The sequence below is a fragment of the Gossypium arboreum genome, chromosome 8 (genome assembly GCF_025698485.1).
Source record: "Gossypium arboreum isolate Shixiya-1 chromosome 8, ASM2569848v2, whole genome shotgun sequence".
NCBI classification, from domain to species: Eukaryota; Viridiplantae; Streptophyta; class Magnoliopsida; order Malvales; family Malvaceae; genus Gossypium; species Gossypium arboreum.
Window position 1 is genome coordinate 4,468,475 of NC_069077.1, and position 15,515 is coordinate 4,483,989.

The 15,515-nt window shown below is 37.1% G+C and overlaps 2 protein-coding genes across 2 annotated transcripts; both read right to left on the reverse strand.

Moving 5' to 3' along the window:
• Window positions 1-1,214: 1,214 nt before the first annotated feature.
• LOC108464794 (protein LEAD-SENSITIVE 1-like) lies at window positions 1,215-2,022 on the reverse strand. Its single transcript, XM_017765066.2, has 2 exons — window positions 1,891-2,022; window positions 1,215-1,588 (listed from the first exon to the last, which is right to left on the reverse strand). Exons 1-2 carry the CDS (start codon window positions 1,970-1,972, stop codon window positions 1,215-1,217), a joined length of 456 nt encoding a protein of 151 aa, XP_017620555.1. The 5' UTR covers window positions 1,973-2,022.
• A 6,043-nt stretch (window positions 2,023-8,065) lies between these two features.
• Window positions 8,066-9,019, reverse strand: LOC108474707 (protein LEAD-SENSITIVE 1-like). The gene is made up of 2 exons (XM_017776711.2): window positions 8,873-9,019; window positions 8,066-8,771 (listed from the first exon to the last, which is right to left on the reverse strand). Exons 1-2 carry the CDS (start codon window positions 8,958-8,960, stop codon window positions 8,320-8,322), a joined length of 540 nt encoding a protein of 179 aa, XP_017632200.1. The 5' UTR covers window positions 8,961-9,019; the 3' UTR covers window positions 8,066-8,319.
• Between the last annotated feature and the right edge of the window lie 6,496 nt (window positions 9,020-15,515).

Here is a 15,515-nt window from a genome sequence, read left to right on the forward strand (position 1 = left end):
AATTTAATAACTCATATTAATAATAATTCATATGTAATTAATTTAACTTGAAATTAAGTAGTTTGATTATATCTTAAATACACATTAATTAATTAAGCAATCAAAATAAATACAAGTCAAATAAGCTAATCGAATTGGTTGAAATATAGAAATCTTCGTCCATGTTCGCTAAGGAAGTTGTTTGCTGAGATTGAAGATGCATGTAGACATATTGCTGAAATCCAGTTTGCAGTCACTAATCATAAAAGGAATGGAATGGTGGAAACTTTAGCAAAGGCAGGCATGTCAAGGAAAAACTTCTTTAAAGCTGCTTGGTGAGTTGCTGCTGAAGCAGAGTGGATGATGCTGGGTTGGTCTGATGTTTTCTGCAGCAGAGTACAACGGGGGAGTCTATTGTTGAAGTTGTTTTTGTCTGCTTAGTAATATTTACTAGGCTGTTTTGTTTTGTTTTTTCTTTTCATTTTTTTAAAAAACTATGATTGAACTTGTTTGGATTGTTCTTAACAATCCTTTTTGTATTTCACTGACTTTGCAAAAAAAAATAAGTTAGACCTAACAACAAACTAATATAATGTTAGTATTAATCTATATAGGGCATAGTTAGGGGGATTAACCGCGGCCCGGCTCCCCTTAAAATAATTTTTTTTTATTTAGATCTTTTAAAATTTTTAAAATTTTAAATTAGTAAAGATAAATTGTACTTTACCTCTTAAAAATGATAAAAATTTATTTAATCATTTAAAATTATAAAGATATAGAATACTAAAATGATAAAATTATATTTTACTATCATAAAATTACAATTTAATTTCGATTTGAAAACTTTTTTAACTTCCCTGAATCCATACAAGTATCCCAATTCAAATTAATTAACTAAACAACTAACCAGAATAAATATGAGAGAGAAAATAAGAGATTCTATTATTTGTATCTGAAGTGAAAATATATTCATAATTTTTATTGGTATTATTTGTATGTTTTTGTACAGGTTTAGGAAAGTAGTACATCACACACTTTTGCAATATACTAATATTATATATATATATATATATATATATATATATATATTTATATTTATATTTATATTTATATTATACCACAAAAACTGGCTGTTTATTTCATAAATCATGGCTGATGAGTCCTTAGTTGTTCTTTAATTGGTAAGGGCTTCATAGATCCCTTTGGTAGCATTATATCCAATAGTACCAACCAAGTTAAACCCAAATAACCCTTTGATTGCTCATGGCCATGCCCGTTTTGCAATACACCGCGAAGTCCTCGCAGTTGTTGAGGGAAAAATTGTAGCTCCGGAAGCTCTTGTCTTTGAGCAGACGATAGGCGGTTTCGACAACTTGGTTCGCCGGTCTGCAATCCCAAATGCTGCAAGAACCAGAGCGTTTGAAAACCAGTTTTAAGTAAGAAACGTCGTATTCGTAGCGGTAGAGTGAATAGACATTGAGGAAGCAATCGAGGCAAGTTTTGAAGATCCCTGCCTGGGGCGTGAACCCACATCTTTCGCAGGGTTTTAGGTTGTAAGTCTTGCTTGGTCCCATCAGATGAATCACCATTTGATCTCCCACATATATGCCTGGTTTAATCACAGGTCTCCCTTTTATTTAGAAATCATGTAATAACCATTATGTGTGAAATTTAACTGGGAACATACACTTGTATCCAATATCCATTCCACCTAGAACTTAGGTCAATTGCTTCTTTCTTTTTTAACTTTTTTTTAATTAAAAAAATCACTTAGTGATAATAAATTCATGAATGAATGTTATTGGATTTTCCATCCAAAAGAAGCCAAAAAAAAATTAGGTAACTTATAATATTTTCTTCGTGCTCTTTAAGGAAATGAAAAAGAAAAAATAAGAGCCAGAGAGAGTGTACCATGGTGAAAATAGAGACGTGATTTCCTATCAGAAAATATGTGATCTCTTGGTCTTAGAGCGTCTATTCTTACTGTTTTCATCTTTTTAATTCCCTCACCATTTAAACTTCTATATGTTTGTTATACGTCCTTCTTTAACCCCCCCCCCCCATATATAGAATTGTGATGTTGAAGCCAAAACATTCAACAAAGAGAGAATCCATAATAAGTATGAAGAATCGTATAAATTTATATATATATATATATATATATATGTAGATGCCACTTTACAACCTACTTTAGATTTAAGGAGGATTATTATTATGTCATACTCGTAAACCCGAAAGCAAAAAGACCCAAAGATGTTATAATAAAATATCTAATGCGCAGATAATAGGGAAGAAACAAAAGGGGAGTTGCCAAATGTTGGTGTTATGAACAAAGAGCAGCCTTGACACATAAAGGCTTGAGCAACAAGGCTCGAGACTGGCAAACAAACAAGCTAAAAATTGATTGATAAAGAAGGATGAGAACAAAAAGATTGAGAGAGTATATTGAATGAATAATTCTTGTGAATTTCATTAACATGAACAATGGCATAATGCCAATACAAATTTCAAACATTTTTCTGATCAAGGTAAGGCTAACATCACCTAAACATTACCTAACTCCATTAATTACATTGAAACTTGAAAGAGTAAACTTGTACACTTAGTAAAGTTGTTTTATCAGCTCAAATGTCAACAAAATACAATCAAGTACATCAGCAACTTAGTTCTAACTCAACTAAGTTACAAAACATCATTTAAAGTAACAAAATAAATCAAAATGGACGATAGCATTGAGCTTCAGCTGCTGCATGCATGGCTCGAGTGCATGTGCTGCTCCTTGGCTGCATGTGCAGCATGGAGGCCAACTTCAACACTCCTCATTGGTCTCCATGTTGCAAACTCTCATTTGCTTTCTTAATTTGATGAACCTTGACACACTAAGAGGTTTTGTCAAGATGTCATCAACTTGGTCTTCAAAATTGCAATGAACTAGTTCCACCTCTCGAGCTTCCTCCATTTCTCTAACAACATGAAGCTTTATATTGAAGTGCTTAGTTCTTCCATGAAAAACCAGATTCTTTGCAATTGCAACAGCAGATTGATTATCACATTGTATCTTTTTTGCTCCCTCTTAGTGCAGATTCAAATCAGCCAAAATTTTCCTTAGCCATACTGCTTGATTCACAGCTCCAGTAGCTGCTACATATTCTACTTCAGCAGTTGATTGAGCAACTACATTTTGCTTCTTTGAACTCCAGCAAAAGATAGAAGAACCCAAGGGTGAAAACATACCCTGAGGTGCTCTTCATGTCATCTCTTGAACCAGCCCAGTCACTGTCAGTATAGCCAACCAATTTCAAGTTTTTTGTCTTGATGTATAACATTCCAAAACTCAGGGTATCTTTAATGTACCTGAGCACCCTTTCTACGACTTTAAAGTGCCTTTCATTGCAACAATGCATGAACCTTGAGAATAAACTTACAGCAAACATGATATCTTGGCTAGTGGCAGTCAAATATAGCAAGCAGCCTACCAAGCTCCTATAAATAGACTCACTAACCTGTTTAAAATCTCCTTAGCTTGATAGTTTCTCTCTAGTGGCAATTGGAGTGCTTGTTGCCTTGCAATTCTACATTGAGAACTTGTTTAAAATCTTCATGGCAAAAGACTTCTGACTTAGGAGGATTCTTTTTTGAGTTTGAGTTACTTCCATGCCTAAAAAGTAAGACATTTGTCCCAAGTCAGACATTTCAAATACTTGTTGCATTTTGGCTTTGAAATCTCCCAACATTGCTTGATTTCCTCCTGTAACCAAAAGGTCATCAACATACAAGGATACAATAAGATGAGTTTTCATTCCTTCCTTCTTAACATATAGAGTTGGCTCACTAATGCTTCTTTCAAATCCCAAACTGATCAAGTAGTCATCAATTCTACTATACCAGGCTCTAGGTGCTTGCTTCAAGCCATACAAGGCTTTCTTTAGCCTATACACCATGTGCTCTTTACTTGCCACTTCAAAACCATGAGGTTGCTCAACATAAATTTCCTCTTTAAGGAAACCATTGAGGAAAGCTGACTTTACATCTAGCTAGTGTATCTTCCACTGCATTTGTGCTGCCAAGGCAACTAGCAGCCTAATGGTGTCTAGCCTGGCTACTGGTGCAAAGCTCTCCAGATAGTCCAACCCATACTTTTGGCTGAACCCTTTCACAACTAGCCTAGCTTTAAGTTTGTTCAAGCTACCATTAGCATTATGCTTAGCTTGATAAACCCATTTCACCCCAATGACCTTCCTGTCGGCTGGTCTTTGAACTAATACCCATGTCTGGTTCTTCTCAATCATACTGATTTCATTAGCCATGGCCTGTTTCCAACCTTGATGAGCTTCTGCTTCCTCAAATCAATTTGGTTCTACCTCAACCACCTGAGCCCCTTCATAAATCTCAGCCAATGGTCTAGTACATCTGACTAGTTCATCATCAATGTCCATTTCAAGACCATTTTGATTAGCCTCAGTTTGATCTGCCATAAGGTCTTCAGAAACTACCTTTGGCTCATCCTTCTCCGAATTCCAACATGATCTTTGATCGAATACCACATCACTGCTCACAAGCACCTTGTTTGTTGAAGGATCCAAGATCCTATAACCCTTTTTGACTGAGTTGTATCCCACTAGAATACTAGGTTGAGCCTTCTTGGCCAATTTGTCCCTCTTCACAGCTGGAACATGTGCATAGCATTTGACCCCAAAGACCTTCAAATGAGCTAGTGATGGCTTGAACCTGAACCAAGCCTCAAATGGATTTATGTGAGCCAATGCCTTGGGTAGGAGCCTGTTTTGAATGTAAACAGCAGTGTTAACTGCCTCAGCCTACAAAGTTTTGGGCAAATTCTTCTCAAACATTAAGCACCTGGCCATATCCATCAAACTTCTATTCTTTCTTTTACTCACATCATTCTGTTGAGGTGTATAAGTGTTAGTGAGCTGGTGTTTGATGCCTACTTCATTTCAAAAGGCTTGAAACTGAGCTGAGGTGTACTCAGTTCCATTATCTGACCTTAGGGTCTTGAGCTTGTAGCCTGTTTTCAGTCTCTACAGCAACCTTGAACTTCCAAAATACTGAAGCCATCTCTGATTTATGCTTTAAGAAGTAAATCCAGCAAAATCTTAAGTGATTATCAATGAAAAGAATGAAATACCTGCTGCCATTCAATGACTGAGTCTTCATGGGGCCACACACATTAGTGTACACAAGCTGCAGCCTTTCTGAGGCTCTCCAGGCCTTATTTGAAGGAAATGGCAACCTAGCTGACATACTTCACAAACCTCCTCTTTTTCAACTAAGTTAGTGAAGTTTTCAACCAAATCCTCCCTAACTATTTGAGCCATCGATCTAAAGTTGACATGGCCAAGTCTTTGATGCCATAGCTTGGATTCATCTGAAGAAACAGTGTAGGCACTATCTAGGCCTTTGTTCTAGTCTACAACAAAGCTCTTGTCTGTCATGGCTACTGTCATGAGCTTAGATCCACATGGATCACTAATTTGGCACTCCTTATCTTTGAACACAACAGTATAGCCCTTCTCAAGCAACTGAGCTATGTTGAGCAGGTTTCGATCAATCTCAAGCACCAATAACACATTTGAGACTAGCTTGTTACCTGTGGGAGTGCTTATCAGGACATCTCCCTTGCCTTCTGCCTTGATGAAGTGACAATTCCTTACCTTCACTTTAGTTTTGAAACTTTTATCTATTGACTTGAAGATGGTAGTATCAGGTGTCATATGATTGGTGCAACCACTGTCTATGAGCCATCTTTTTGTGGCTTTTTCTTTAGAAGTTGAGCATGAGACTACAAAGACTTGCTCCTCATGGTCACTACCCTCTTCTGCTACTCGAGCTTCAACCTTTGGCTATTGTGGCTGACCCTACCTTGGTTTGCCTTTGCTTTTGCAAACCTTTTTAACATGGCCCATCTTTTTGCAGTATTGGCACTGCACATATGGTCTAAACCAGCAATTAGCTTCTGGATGACCAGGCTTTTTGTAATGCCTACATGGTGATCCCTTCTTCTTGGAGCATCTGACTTAGGCTTGTCTCTCCAAGTCTTTTTGTCTTTGTAGGCAGAGCTATTCGAGCCAGTTTTGGTTTTGGCTTGGAAGGCACCTTTTTTATGCTCCTCCAGTCTGCTAGCTCTTCTCTGCTCTTGTGCATAGAGAGCATTGATTAGCTCCATCAATGAGATGTTGGTTAGGTCCCTTGAGTCTTCGAGGGAAGATATTTTTGCCTCATACCTGTCAGGTAAGGTAGAGATTACTTTCTCCACTATCCTTACTTCATTGAACTGCTCTCCAAGGAGCCTTATGCTGTTTACCACGGCCATGATTCTTTCTGAGTATTGCTTGACAGTTTCTTCCTCCTTCATCTTCAAATTCTCGAAATCCCTTTTTAAATTCAATAGTTGTTGCTGCCTTGTCCTCTTTGTCCCTTGAAACTCCTCATTCAATCTATCCCAGGCCTGCTTTGGTGTCTCATAGGCCATGATTCTTGTGAACATCACATCTGACACACAATTCTGGATGCAGGACACGGCTTTGTGCCTCTTAGTCCTTTCATTAGCATGCTGCCTAATTTGAGCCATTGTTGGATTGGCTTTAAGTGGTGCTGGTTCAACATCTGAGTTGACCACCTCCCATAGGTCGAATGCCTGCAGGTAGGTCTTCATTTTGACCACTCATATATGATCGCCCTCTCCATTAAAGACTGGTGGTGCAGTTGGTGAGAAGCTTGATGAAGCCATCGATCTTGAAGCTAAACTACCATAGGTCCATTGAGATTCTAAATCTAGATACCAATTTTTTGTGTTATGAACAAAGAGCAGCCTTGACACACAAAGGCTTGAGCAACAAAGCTCGAGACTTGGCAAACAAACAAGCTAAAAATTGGTTGATAAAGAAGAATGATAACAAAAAGATTGAGAGAGTATATTGAATGAATAATTCTTGTGAATTTCATTAACATGAACAATGGCATAATGCCAATACAAATATCAAATATTTTTCTGATCAAAGTAAGGCTAACATCACCTAAACATTACCTAACTCCACTAATTACATTGAAACTTGAAAGACTAAACTTGTACACTTAGTAAAGTTGTTTTATCAGCTCAAATGTCAACAAAATACAATCAACTACATCAGCAACTTAGTTCTAACTCAACTAAGTTACAAAACATCATTTAAAGTAACAAAATAAATCAAAATGGCTGAAGTGCATGTGCTACTCCTTGGCTGCATTTGTTGCATGGAGGCCAACTTCAACATCAATGTCTGATGGTAGGAAAGGAAAAGAACCCTGACACTGCAAAGGATCAAGGCAAGACAGAGCCTAACACGGTCTAAACAAAAAGAGGAAACGAACAAAACAGAAGGATGAACCAATTCCGATGCACCTTGGATCTCAAAGCTAAGAGGATTGTCACATGAAAGGTAAAGAGTTAAGCATAAAAGGCCTCTAGGGAGTCCTTTTGATTATGTAAACTATTCATCATCCCGTACCTTTTTTTCATTTTTCCTAAACAAAAACCATTAACTTAAGTATCAAAAAGCGATTGGAATATTAACTTCGACTACCCATAACTCATATTTCTTTCTTTCTTTCTTGTAGGCCTTCTCACTTTCACAACTCAATTGCCAGTCCAAATCCTTGTTGATCCAAGTTGACATTAACAAATTATATTTCAATTATGTAATACACAAGTCACCATGAAAGATTTTATAAAATCAAACCAACATTTATCTAAAGAATTTTCAAGCTTAACATTTATCTATTTTTTAAATTTATTTTAAAGTTGTAGTTTAAGAGAAGTGATTGTATAAAACTGTAATTCCATATCATCCTTATCCCTTTCCAATAAGAGAATGACAAATCAAATTTTTTTCTCTTGATTTTTAGCATTTTTAGTTGGATTTAATTTTTTTCAGGAGGAAAAAGCTAAAAATTAAGGGGAAAAATTTTATTTTTCATTCCTCCATTAGAAAGTGATAAAGATGACGTGGAATCACAGCTTTATACAATCTTCTTAATAATTTAAATTATTTATTATTAAAAAATTATAAAGTATGGAAAAACATAAATATTCTTATAATAAAATTTATTATTTATTTTATATTGTTTTCAAACACAAACTTATATACCAAATATGCAATTTCTACCCTCATAAATTTTTTAGTATTTATAAAATAAAGATGATAAATAATCCATATTTGCATATGGGTGAATATCAGCACTAGTTGGCTTTGACTTTTAAGTTTATTGGGATATGAGATCTTCTTATAAGTAAGATGTAATTGAAGCCCCGTGAATGAATTGCAGGCAGAAGTTACCAGGAGCTTAATGTTTTGCTAACGCATTTCGAAACAAGCCGACAGCAGCGCCAGCAAGTATACCAACGGAACAAGTAGCAATAACTCGTTCAACCTGGAAACTTGCGGTAGAGCCTGTTTTGCAATACACAGCGAAGTGCTCACAGTTGTTAGTAAACATGTCGTAGGGGCCAAACCCATTCTGTTCAAGTAAATCAGTTGCGGTGCTAATAACTTCATGGGGAGGCTTGGAATGGCGTGGGCAGCAAGTACCACGTTTTCTGCACTCGAATTCTAGCGAGGAAACTCCATAGTCATAGATCTGGGGTGTTTCACCATCAAGGAAACAATCTATGCATACTTTTGCTATTTCACCATTTTCGACTCGCTTGTCTCCACATTTTTGGCATCCAGGTAGCTCCCCAAGTTTCTTGGCTGCTCCCCGGAGATGAATCACCATGTTGTCCCCCACATATATTCCTGCAGTGCTCAATCAGAAACACCCAATGTTTATGTGTGTGTATACATGCTATGATCTTCTGGGTATATGGATAAAAAATTGAAAAGAAATAGAAGCAAACCATGGTGATCATAGAAACCTCCCTTTCTTTCACAGTAGATGTGATCCCCTGGTTGAGGAAACCTTGGTTTGCTTTGTGGCTGTCCCATTTTTTATTTCTAGTTAAAATCTTTTGTTTTAAGTTGTGTTTTTAGTAATAAAGTAAGGCAAATTTATAGTAGATGTGATTAGAAGAAGCAACAAAAAATCGAGAATCAATATAATTATGCTTTGAAAGTTTTGGAAAGGAGGTTCTGATGCTTGCTAGACAATGCTGTTCAAAGGAATCAAGCGTTCCTTCAATGGTGCCAGTTTTCATACCAATGTAAATGCTTGACATGATTTTAGTTGCATTAAACCCCATACTGCCTATACCCTTTTGCTCTTTTACGGATAGATTTGAAATAAATTTAAATTATTTGGAAAATATAGTTGTTTAATCATAAATTTTGCTCTATAAATGTGGTGCAGATGAAACCTGTGTTGGAGAAATTATGGTTTCAGCTACAAGAGCAGTTTCAACTTATGTTGTAGCTAGGCTGAAACAATAATTTATCATGTTTAGAACTGATAATCTTTTTGTGAAAAATAAAATAGAATAAAATAAATAAAAATAAAGAACACAAAAATTTTACGTGGAAACCCTTTCGGGAAAAAAAACCACGGGCAGAGGAGAAGAAAATTCACTATGTCGAAAAATTTTTACTCAAATACAAGAGGAATAGACTATGTCTATTTATAGGCTTGCAAAGCCATATTCTAGTAGGATTGAAACACCTTATCCTAATCAATATAAAATAGATGGAGTTTAATAAGGTTTAAAACCTTATTCTAAAATAAAATAAAAGAAGTCTAGTTCTATATGGATTTTACTTTTATTTTATTTTCCATCGTATTTTATTTAAATAAGAATTTTGGGTCACTTAATTCTAACAATCTCCACCTTGACACAAATTCTCAATGAACAAGTTCTTCATCGCGAACTTTCAATAAACAAGTTCTTCACCTCTTCCAAAAAACCCTTAAGGGTTTAACTTCAACAATGAACACCAACCAAGTCTAAGCAATGCTCAAACTTGGTTATAGGAAGTGACTTAGTCATCATATCTGCAGGATTTTCATGAGTGCTAATTTTGCTCACAACAATATCACCACGAGCAATAATATCACGAACAAAATGATACCGAATATCAATGTGTTTTGTTCTCTCATGAAACATTTGATCTTTTGTAAGAAAGATGGCACTGATTGTCACCCTTTGCAACAAGCCTTGCTTTATATCCGGGTTCTTCAACTCACCGGAGTCCCTTCTTTCTTTTTAAACACCCATTTACAACGAATGCCTTTTTACCTTTAGGAAGTTTTACAAGATCCCATGTTACATTTTTGTGGAGTGATTCCATCTCCTCTTGCATAGCAAACATCCACTTTTCTCGAGTCTTCACACTAATCGCCTCGAGAATAATTAAATGGCTCTTGATTAGCATCTATATCTTCACCACATTTAAAGCATAAGCAACTAGATCAACCTCGGCATACTTCTTTGGAGGTTTAATTTCTCTTCTTGTCCTGTTTTTGGCGATAGAGTATTGCGGTGAAGAAGCAACTCTATTCTCAATTTTGTCTTGGCTTGAGGAGTTGATTACGTATTAATCGATGCTCCACCGCTTTTGGTTTTCTTTATTGGAAGAGTCTTTAAGAGATAAGTTAGGTAGCATAGCGGTTTCATCAAAAACAACATCTCTGCTAATCACAACTTTTCTATTTTCAGGACACCATAACTTATAGCCTTTTACACCAACTTTATAACCAAGAAAACGCATTTAATGGATCTCGGTTCCAATTTTCCATTATCAACATGAGCATACGCAGGACACCCAAAAATCTTTAAATCGAATAATTAGCGGGATTACGGACCATACCTCTTGTGGAGTCTTTTTCTCAATGGCAACGGATGGAGATCGGTTGATCAAAAACATGCAGAGAGGTCATACGCCCAAAATGACTTGGTAAGTTGGCATTTGACAACATACATCGAACCTTCTCCATGATCGTTCGTTCATTCGATTCGCAACGCCGTTTTCTTTGTGGAGTATGACGAATCGTCAAGTGTCTCATGATCCCTTCCGACTTGCACAATCTATTAAACTCATCGAGCGAACTCTAAGCCATTGTGCATGCGGAGGTATTTTATCTGTTTCCGTCTGTTTTTCAATCATAATTTTCCAAGACTTAAATGTGGAAAACACATCGCTTTTCGCTTCGGAAGAACGCCCAAACTTTTCGGAAAAATCATCAATAAAGGTTAGCATATAATTAGCTCCACCTCTCGAAGGCACTGGACGGCCCCCAGATCGAATGGATATACTCCAACGTTTCCTTCGTGTTATGGATTCCTCTAGTGAATCGAACTCTCTTTGCTTCCCAAAACACAGTGCTTACTGAAATTCAGGTTTGCAAATTCCTTGCCCATTAAGAAGTCCTCTTTGCTTAATTACGCCATGCCATTCTCACTCATATGCCCTAGGCGCATATGCCAAAGTTTAGTAATATCATCATCGACAAGGAAGAGAAGCGGCAATTGCATCACCGAATGAGAGAACCCTCAAAACATATAACTTGGCAATCTTTCTTTGCCCTTTCATCACAACAAGGGACCCTTTGAAATCTTTAAAACCCCACTTTCATTGTGTATCTGCATGTACCCTTTTGAATCAAGAGTACTCAACGAAATTAAATTTCTTTTCAATTCGGAACATGCCGCACGTCACTAAGTGTTCGACAACTCCATCAAACATCTTAACTTTAATTGTTCCAACACTGCGATTTTACATGAAGCATTATTTCCCATCAAAACAACACCTTGACATCTTGTTTCATAAGTTGTAAACCAATCCCGATTGGGACTCATGTGGAAGGTGCAGCTGAATCAAGTATCCACTCCTCGCTTACTTTAGAATCATTGATGAAGCAACTAGAAGTTCACCATCGCCGTAGTCTTCTACAACATCGCCTTCACCGGAATTTTCATTTGTTTTCCTTTTGATTCGCGACCTCCCTTTTAATCTTATTTTGTAGCTTATAGCTTTTCAGTTTAATGTGCCCTTTCTTCTTGCGAAGTTGCAAGTTTTACCTCTGTTTGAAGATTTCGATCTACCCTTAGATTTACCACGAGGATTCCGTTCTGTGTTCTACCACGATCATCATCAACATTCCGGTCTTGTCTCCCACGAACAATGAGACCCTCTCCACGAGAGTTGGGTTTAACCACAAGATGCTTCATCTTATCATACGAGGTTAAAGAATCATAAACCTCATCAAGCTGTGAGAGACTCGCGGCTATATAAAATCGTGTCTCTAAAGGTTGAATAAGGCGGGCAACGAACAAAGTAGAATCAACCCTAGATCTTCCTTATCATCTTGAACCTCCATGGCCTCCAAGGTTGAGAGAATTTCTTTAAACACTTTGTTAAGTGTTCGTGTCTGACGCACCTTCCTCCAAACGATGAGCATAAAGACGACGCTTCATATGCAACTTGCTTGTTAGAGTTTTCGACATACATATTTGTTCTAGCCTCTTCCATAATGCGTGGCGTTTTCTCTTTCATCACATCCCGCAAAATTTCGTTGGACAAATGCGAGATGTAATTGTGTTAATGCCTTCGATCCTTACGTTTCTTCTCTTCATCTGTTAATGTCGAAGGCATCTTATCTATCCTAGCAGGGCATCCTCTAGATCCATCTGCAAGAAGCGCTTGCATCTTAATTTGCCACAACGCAAATCGGTGTTGCGATCCAACAATGAATTTCATACTTCAAAGACGCCATTACCGTGATCGAGATGAATAACCGGAAGCTCGATACCAATTTGTGAAAAATAAAATAGAATAAAATAAATAAAATAAAGAACACAAAATTTTACGTGGAAACCCTTTGGGAAAAAAAACCACAGGCGAGAGGAGAAGAAAATTCACTATGTCGAAAAATTTTTACTCAAATACAAGAGGAATAGACTATGTCTATTTATAGGCTTGCAAAGCCATATTCTAGTAGGATTGAAACACCTTATCCTAATCAATATAAAATAGATGGAGTTTAATAAGGTTTAAAACCTTATTCTAAAATAAAATAAAAGAAGTCTAGTTCTATATGGATTTTACTTTTATTTTATTTTCCATCGTATTTTATTTAAATAAGAATTTTGGGTCACTTAATTCTAACACTTTTTAGCTAAATCTACTTGAATGTTCAACTCATAATCTGTTGCAATCTTTCATGGCACATCTTAGAAGATTAATCTAACGGAGGAACAAATCATAAATGATCGGCCTCATGTATGTTCCTAGAGAGCATGATAGAAACTAACCAAATTCTAGAGAAATATCTAAAAGGTAATACACTGTATTTCTTAGCTTCCTTACTCAGTACAAAGGTATAGACTATATACACAATAGGAAAAGCTAACTGCTGTTAACAACCCTTAACAATAAAACTAATTCATTCAACAGCCTAACTACCTAATTATGAAACACGTGTGAATTATTCCATACTATAACATTCACCCAGCTTCCTCGAGAGGCAGGACCCGAAGAAGATGACGAAACCGAGTGAATAAGGCAACGGACAATAGTTTAGTAAGAACATCAGCCACCTGATCACAAGCTAGTACTTCGCCAACAACCAAATTTCCGCTAGCCACCTTCTCACGAACAAAAAATAGATCAAGTTCGACATGTTTGAACTTGGAATGCAGTACCGGATTAGCTGCAACAGCTATTGCACTGGAATTATCACACCATACTGTCGGAGGATCAACAGAACAAAGTTTAAGTTCGGTCAACAAAGATACAAGCTAGGCAATGTCACTCGTGGCTGCAGCTAAACTCCGATATTCAGCTTCTGCCGTAGAGTGAGAAACAACTTGTTGTTTCTTAGAACACCAGGATATAGGTGTGTGACCAAAATATACACAGTATCCCGTCGTAGACCGGTGATCATCAAAATCAAGACCCCAGTTTGCATCAGCATACCCTACTAGGGACAGGCGATTAGAACTGCGAATTACTAGACCATGAGAGAGTGTGCCACGGAGATAACGTAAAATACGTTTTAATGCCATCATATGAACTTTAGTGGGAGCATGCATGAACTGGCAGATCCGATTAACGGCATAAGCAATATCCGGTCATGTTAAAACAATATACTGAAGAGCTCCAGCAAGACTACGATACTCAGTCAAATCAGAAAGGCGTTCTCCCTCATCTTTCAAAAACATAGATGAACTGACCATTGGCGTATGCACACTTTTGGCATTATTCATAGAACTCAAATCAAGTAGCTCACGGATGTACTTTTGTTGACATAAATGCAGAGTGCCAGAGGGTGACCGACTAACTTCAATACCTAGAAAATAATGAAGGTTACCCATATCCTTTAAAGCAAACTTGTTGTGTAACTGCTGCACAAAACAATCAATCTCGTCAGCTGAACTGCCAGTAATAACAATGTCATCTACATAGACAAGAATGTAGAGAGAAAAGGCAGAGGAAACTTTGACAAATAACGATGCATCTGATTTAGACAAACAAACCCCGTAGATACTAGATACTGATTCAATTTATCAAACCAGGCACGAGAAGCTTGTCGTAAACCATATAGAGCTTTAGTTAACCGACACACCAGCTTTTCACCATTTGGTCCAACTTGAACATAGCCAGGTGGTTGCTGCATAAAGACTTCATCAGATAAATCACCATTTAGAAAGGCATTATTGACATCAACTTGCCAGAGACACCAGCCACGAGAGACAGCAATGGAAAAAATTAACCTAATAGTGGTAGGTTTGACCACTGGACTAAACATCTCTTTGAAGTCACAACCGGGTACCTGAGAACAACCCTTGGCAACCAACCGTGCCTTCCTTCGTTTAATCGTCCCATCAGGATTTTTCTTCACATTAAAAAGCCATTTGCACCCAATCACCTTTCGACCAGGAGGGAGAGAACAAAGTTCCCAGGTAAAGTTAGCAATCAAAGCATCATATTTGGCTTGAACAGCACTTTTCCAGGCTGGATTAGCAAGAGCCTTGTAACACCCCTCGCCCATATCCCTCGCCAGAACAGGGTCCGAGGTGTTACTCGACTTAAACTCAAACAATCACACAAAAACCATGCCGTAAAATTTCAATCAATTTAAAAGTTTTCTTTTCACATGCAATCTATCCCATATATGGGCTTACGAGACCCAAAACATATATCTGGGGTGGTTCAGGACTAAACGGGGAATTTAAGAAAACTTGGAAAATTCATACTTTAATCATTATAAACTCATCACGTAATACTATAGCACATACATGCATAATTAAAATGGGTTTACAACCCCATAATCAAAATAGGCCAACACATATGGTTAAAGTCATATCACAAACTCTAATATTTACACACCTATACATGCCATAGACTCAAAGTACTCGAAATCACTACACCAATAGCTTTAGCTCGACAGTGTGATAATATCTCCTGCGAACTCCAACCCGAGCAAACCTGGCAATCCTAGAGAACATGAGAAAGAAGGGGGGTAAGCTTTACGCTTAGTAAGTTCTTAAGAAAACAATTAGCAACTCATTTACATGTTTTATCAATGTTTACAACATATACTCAAGTTCA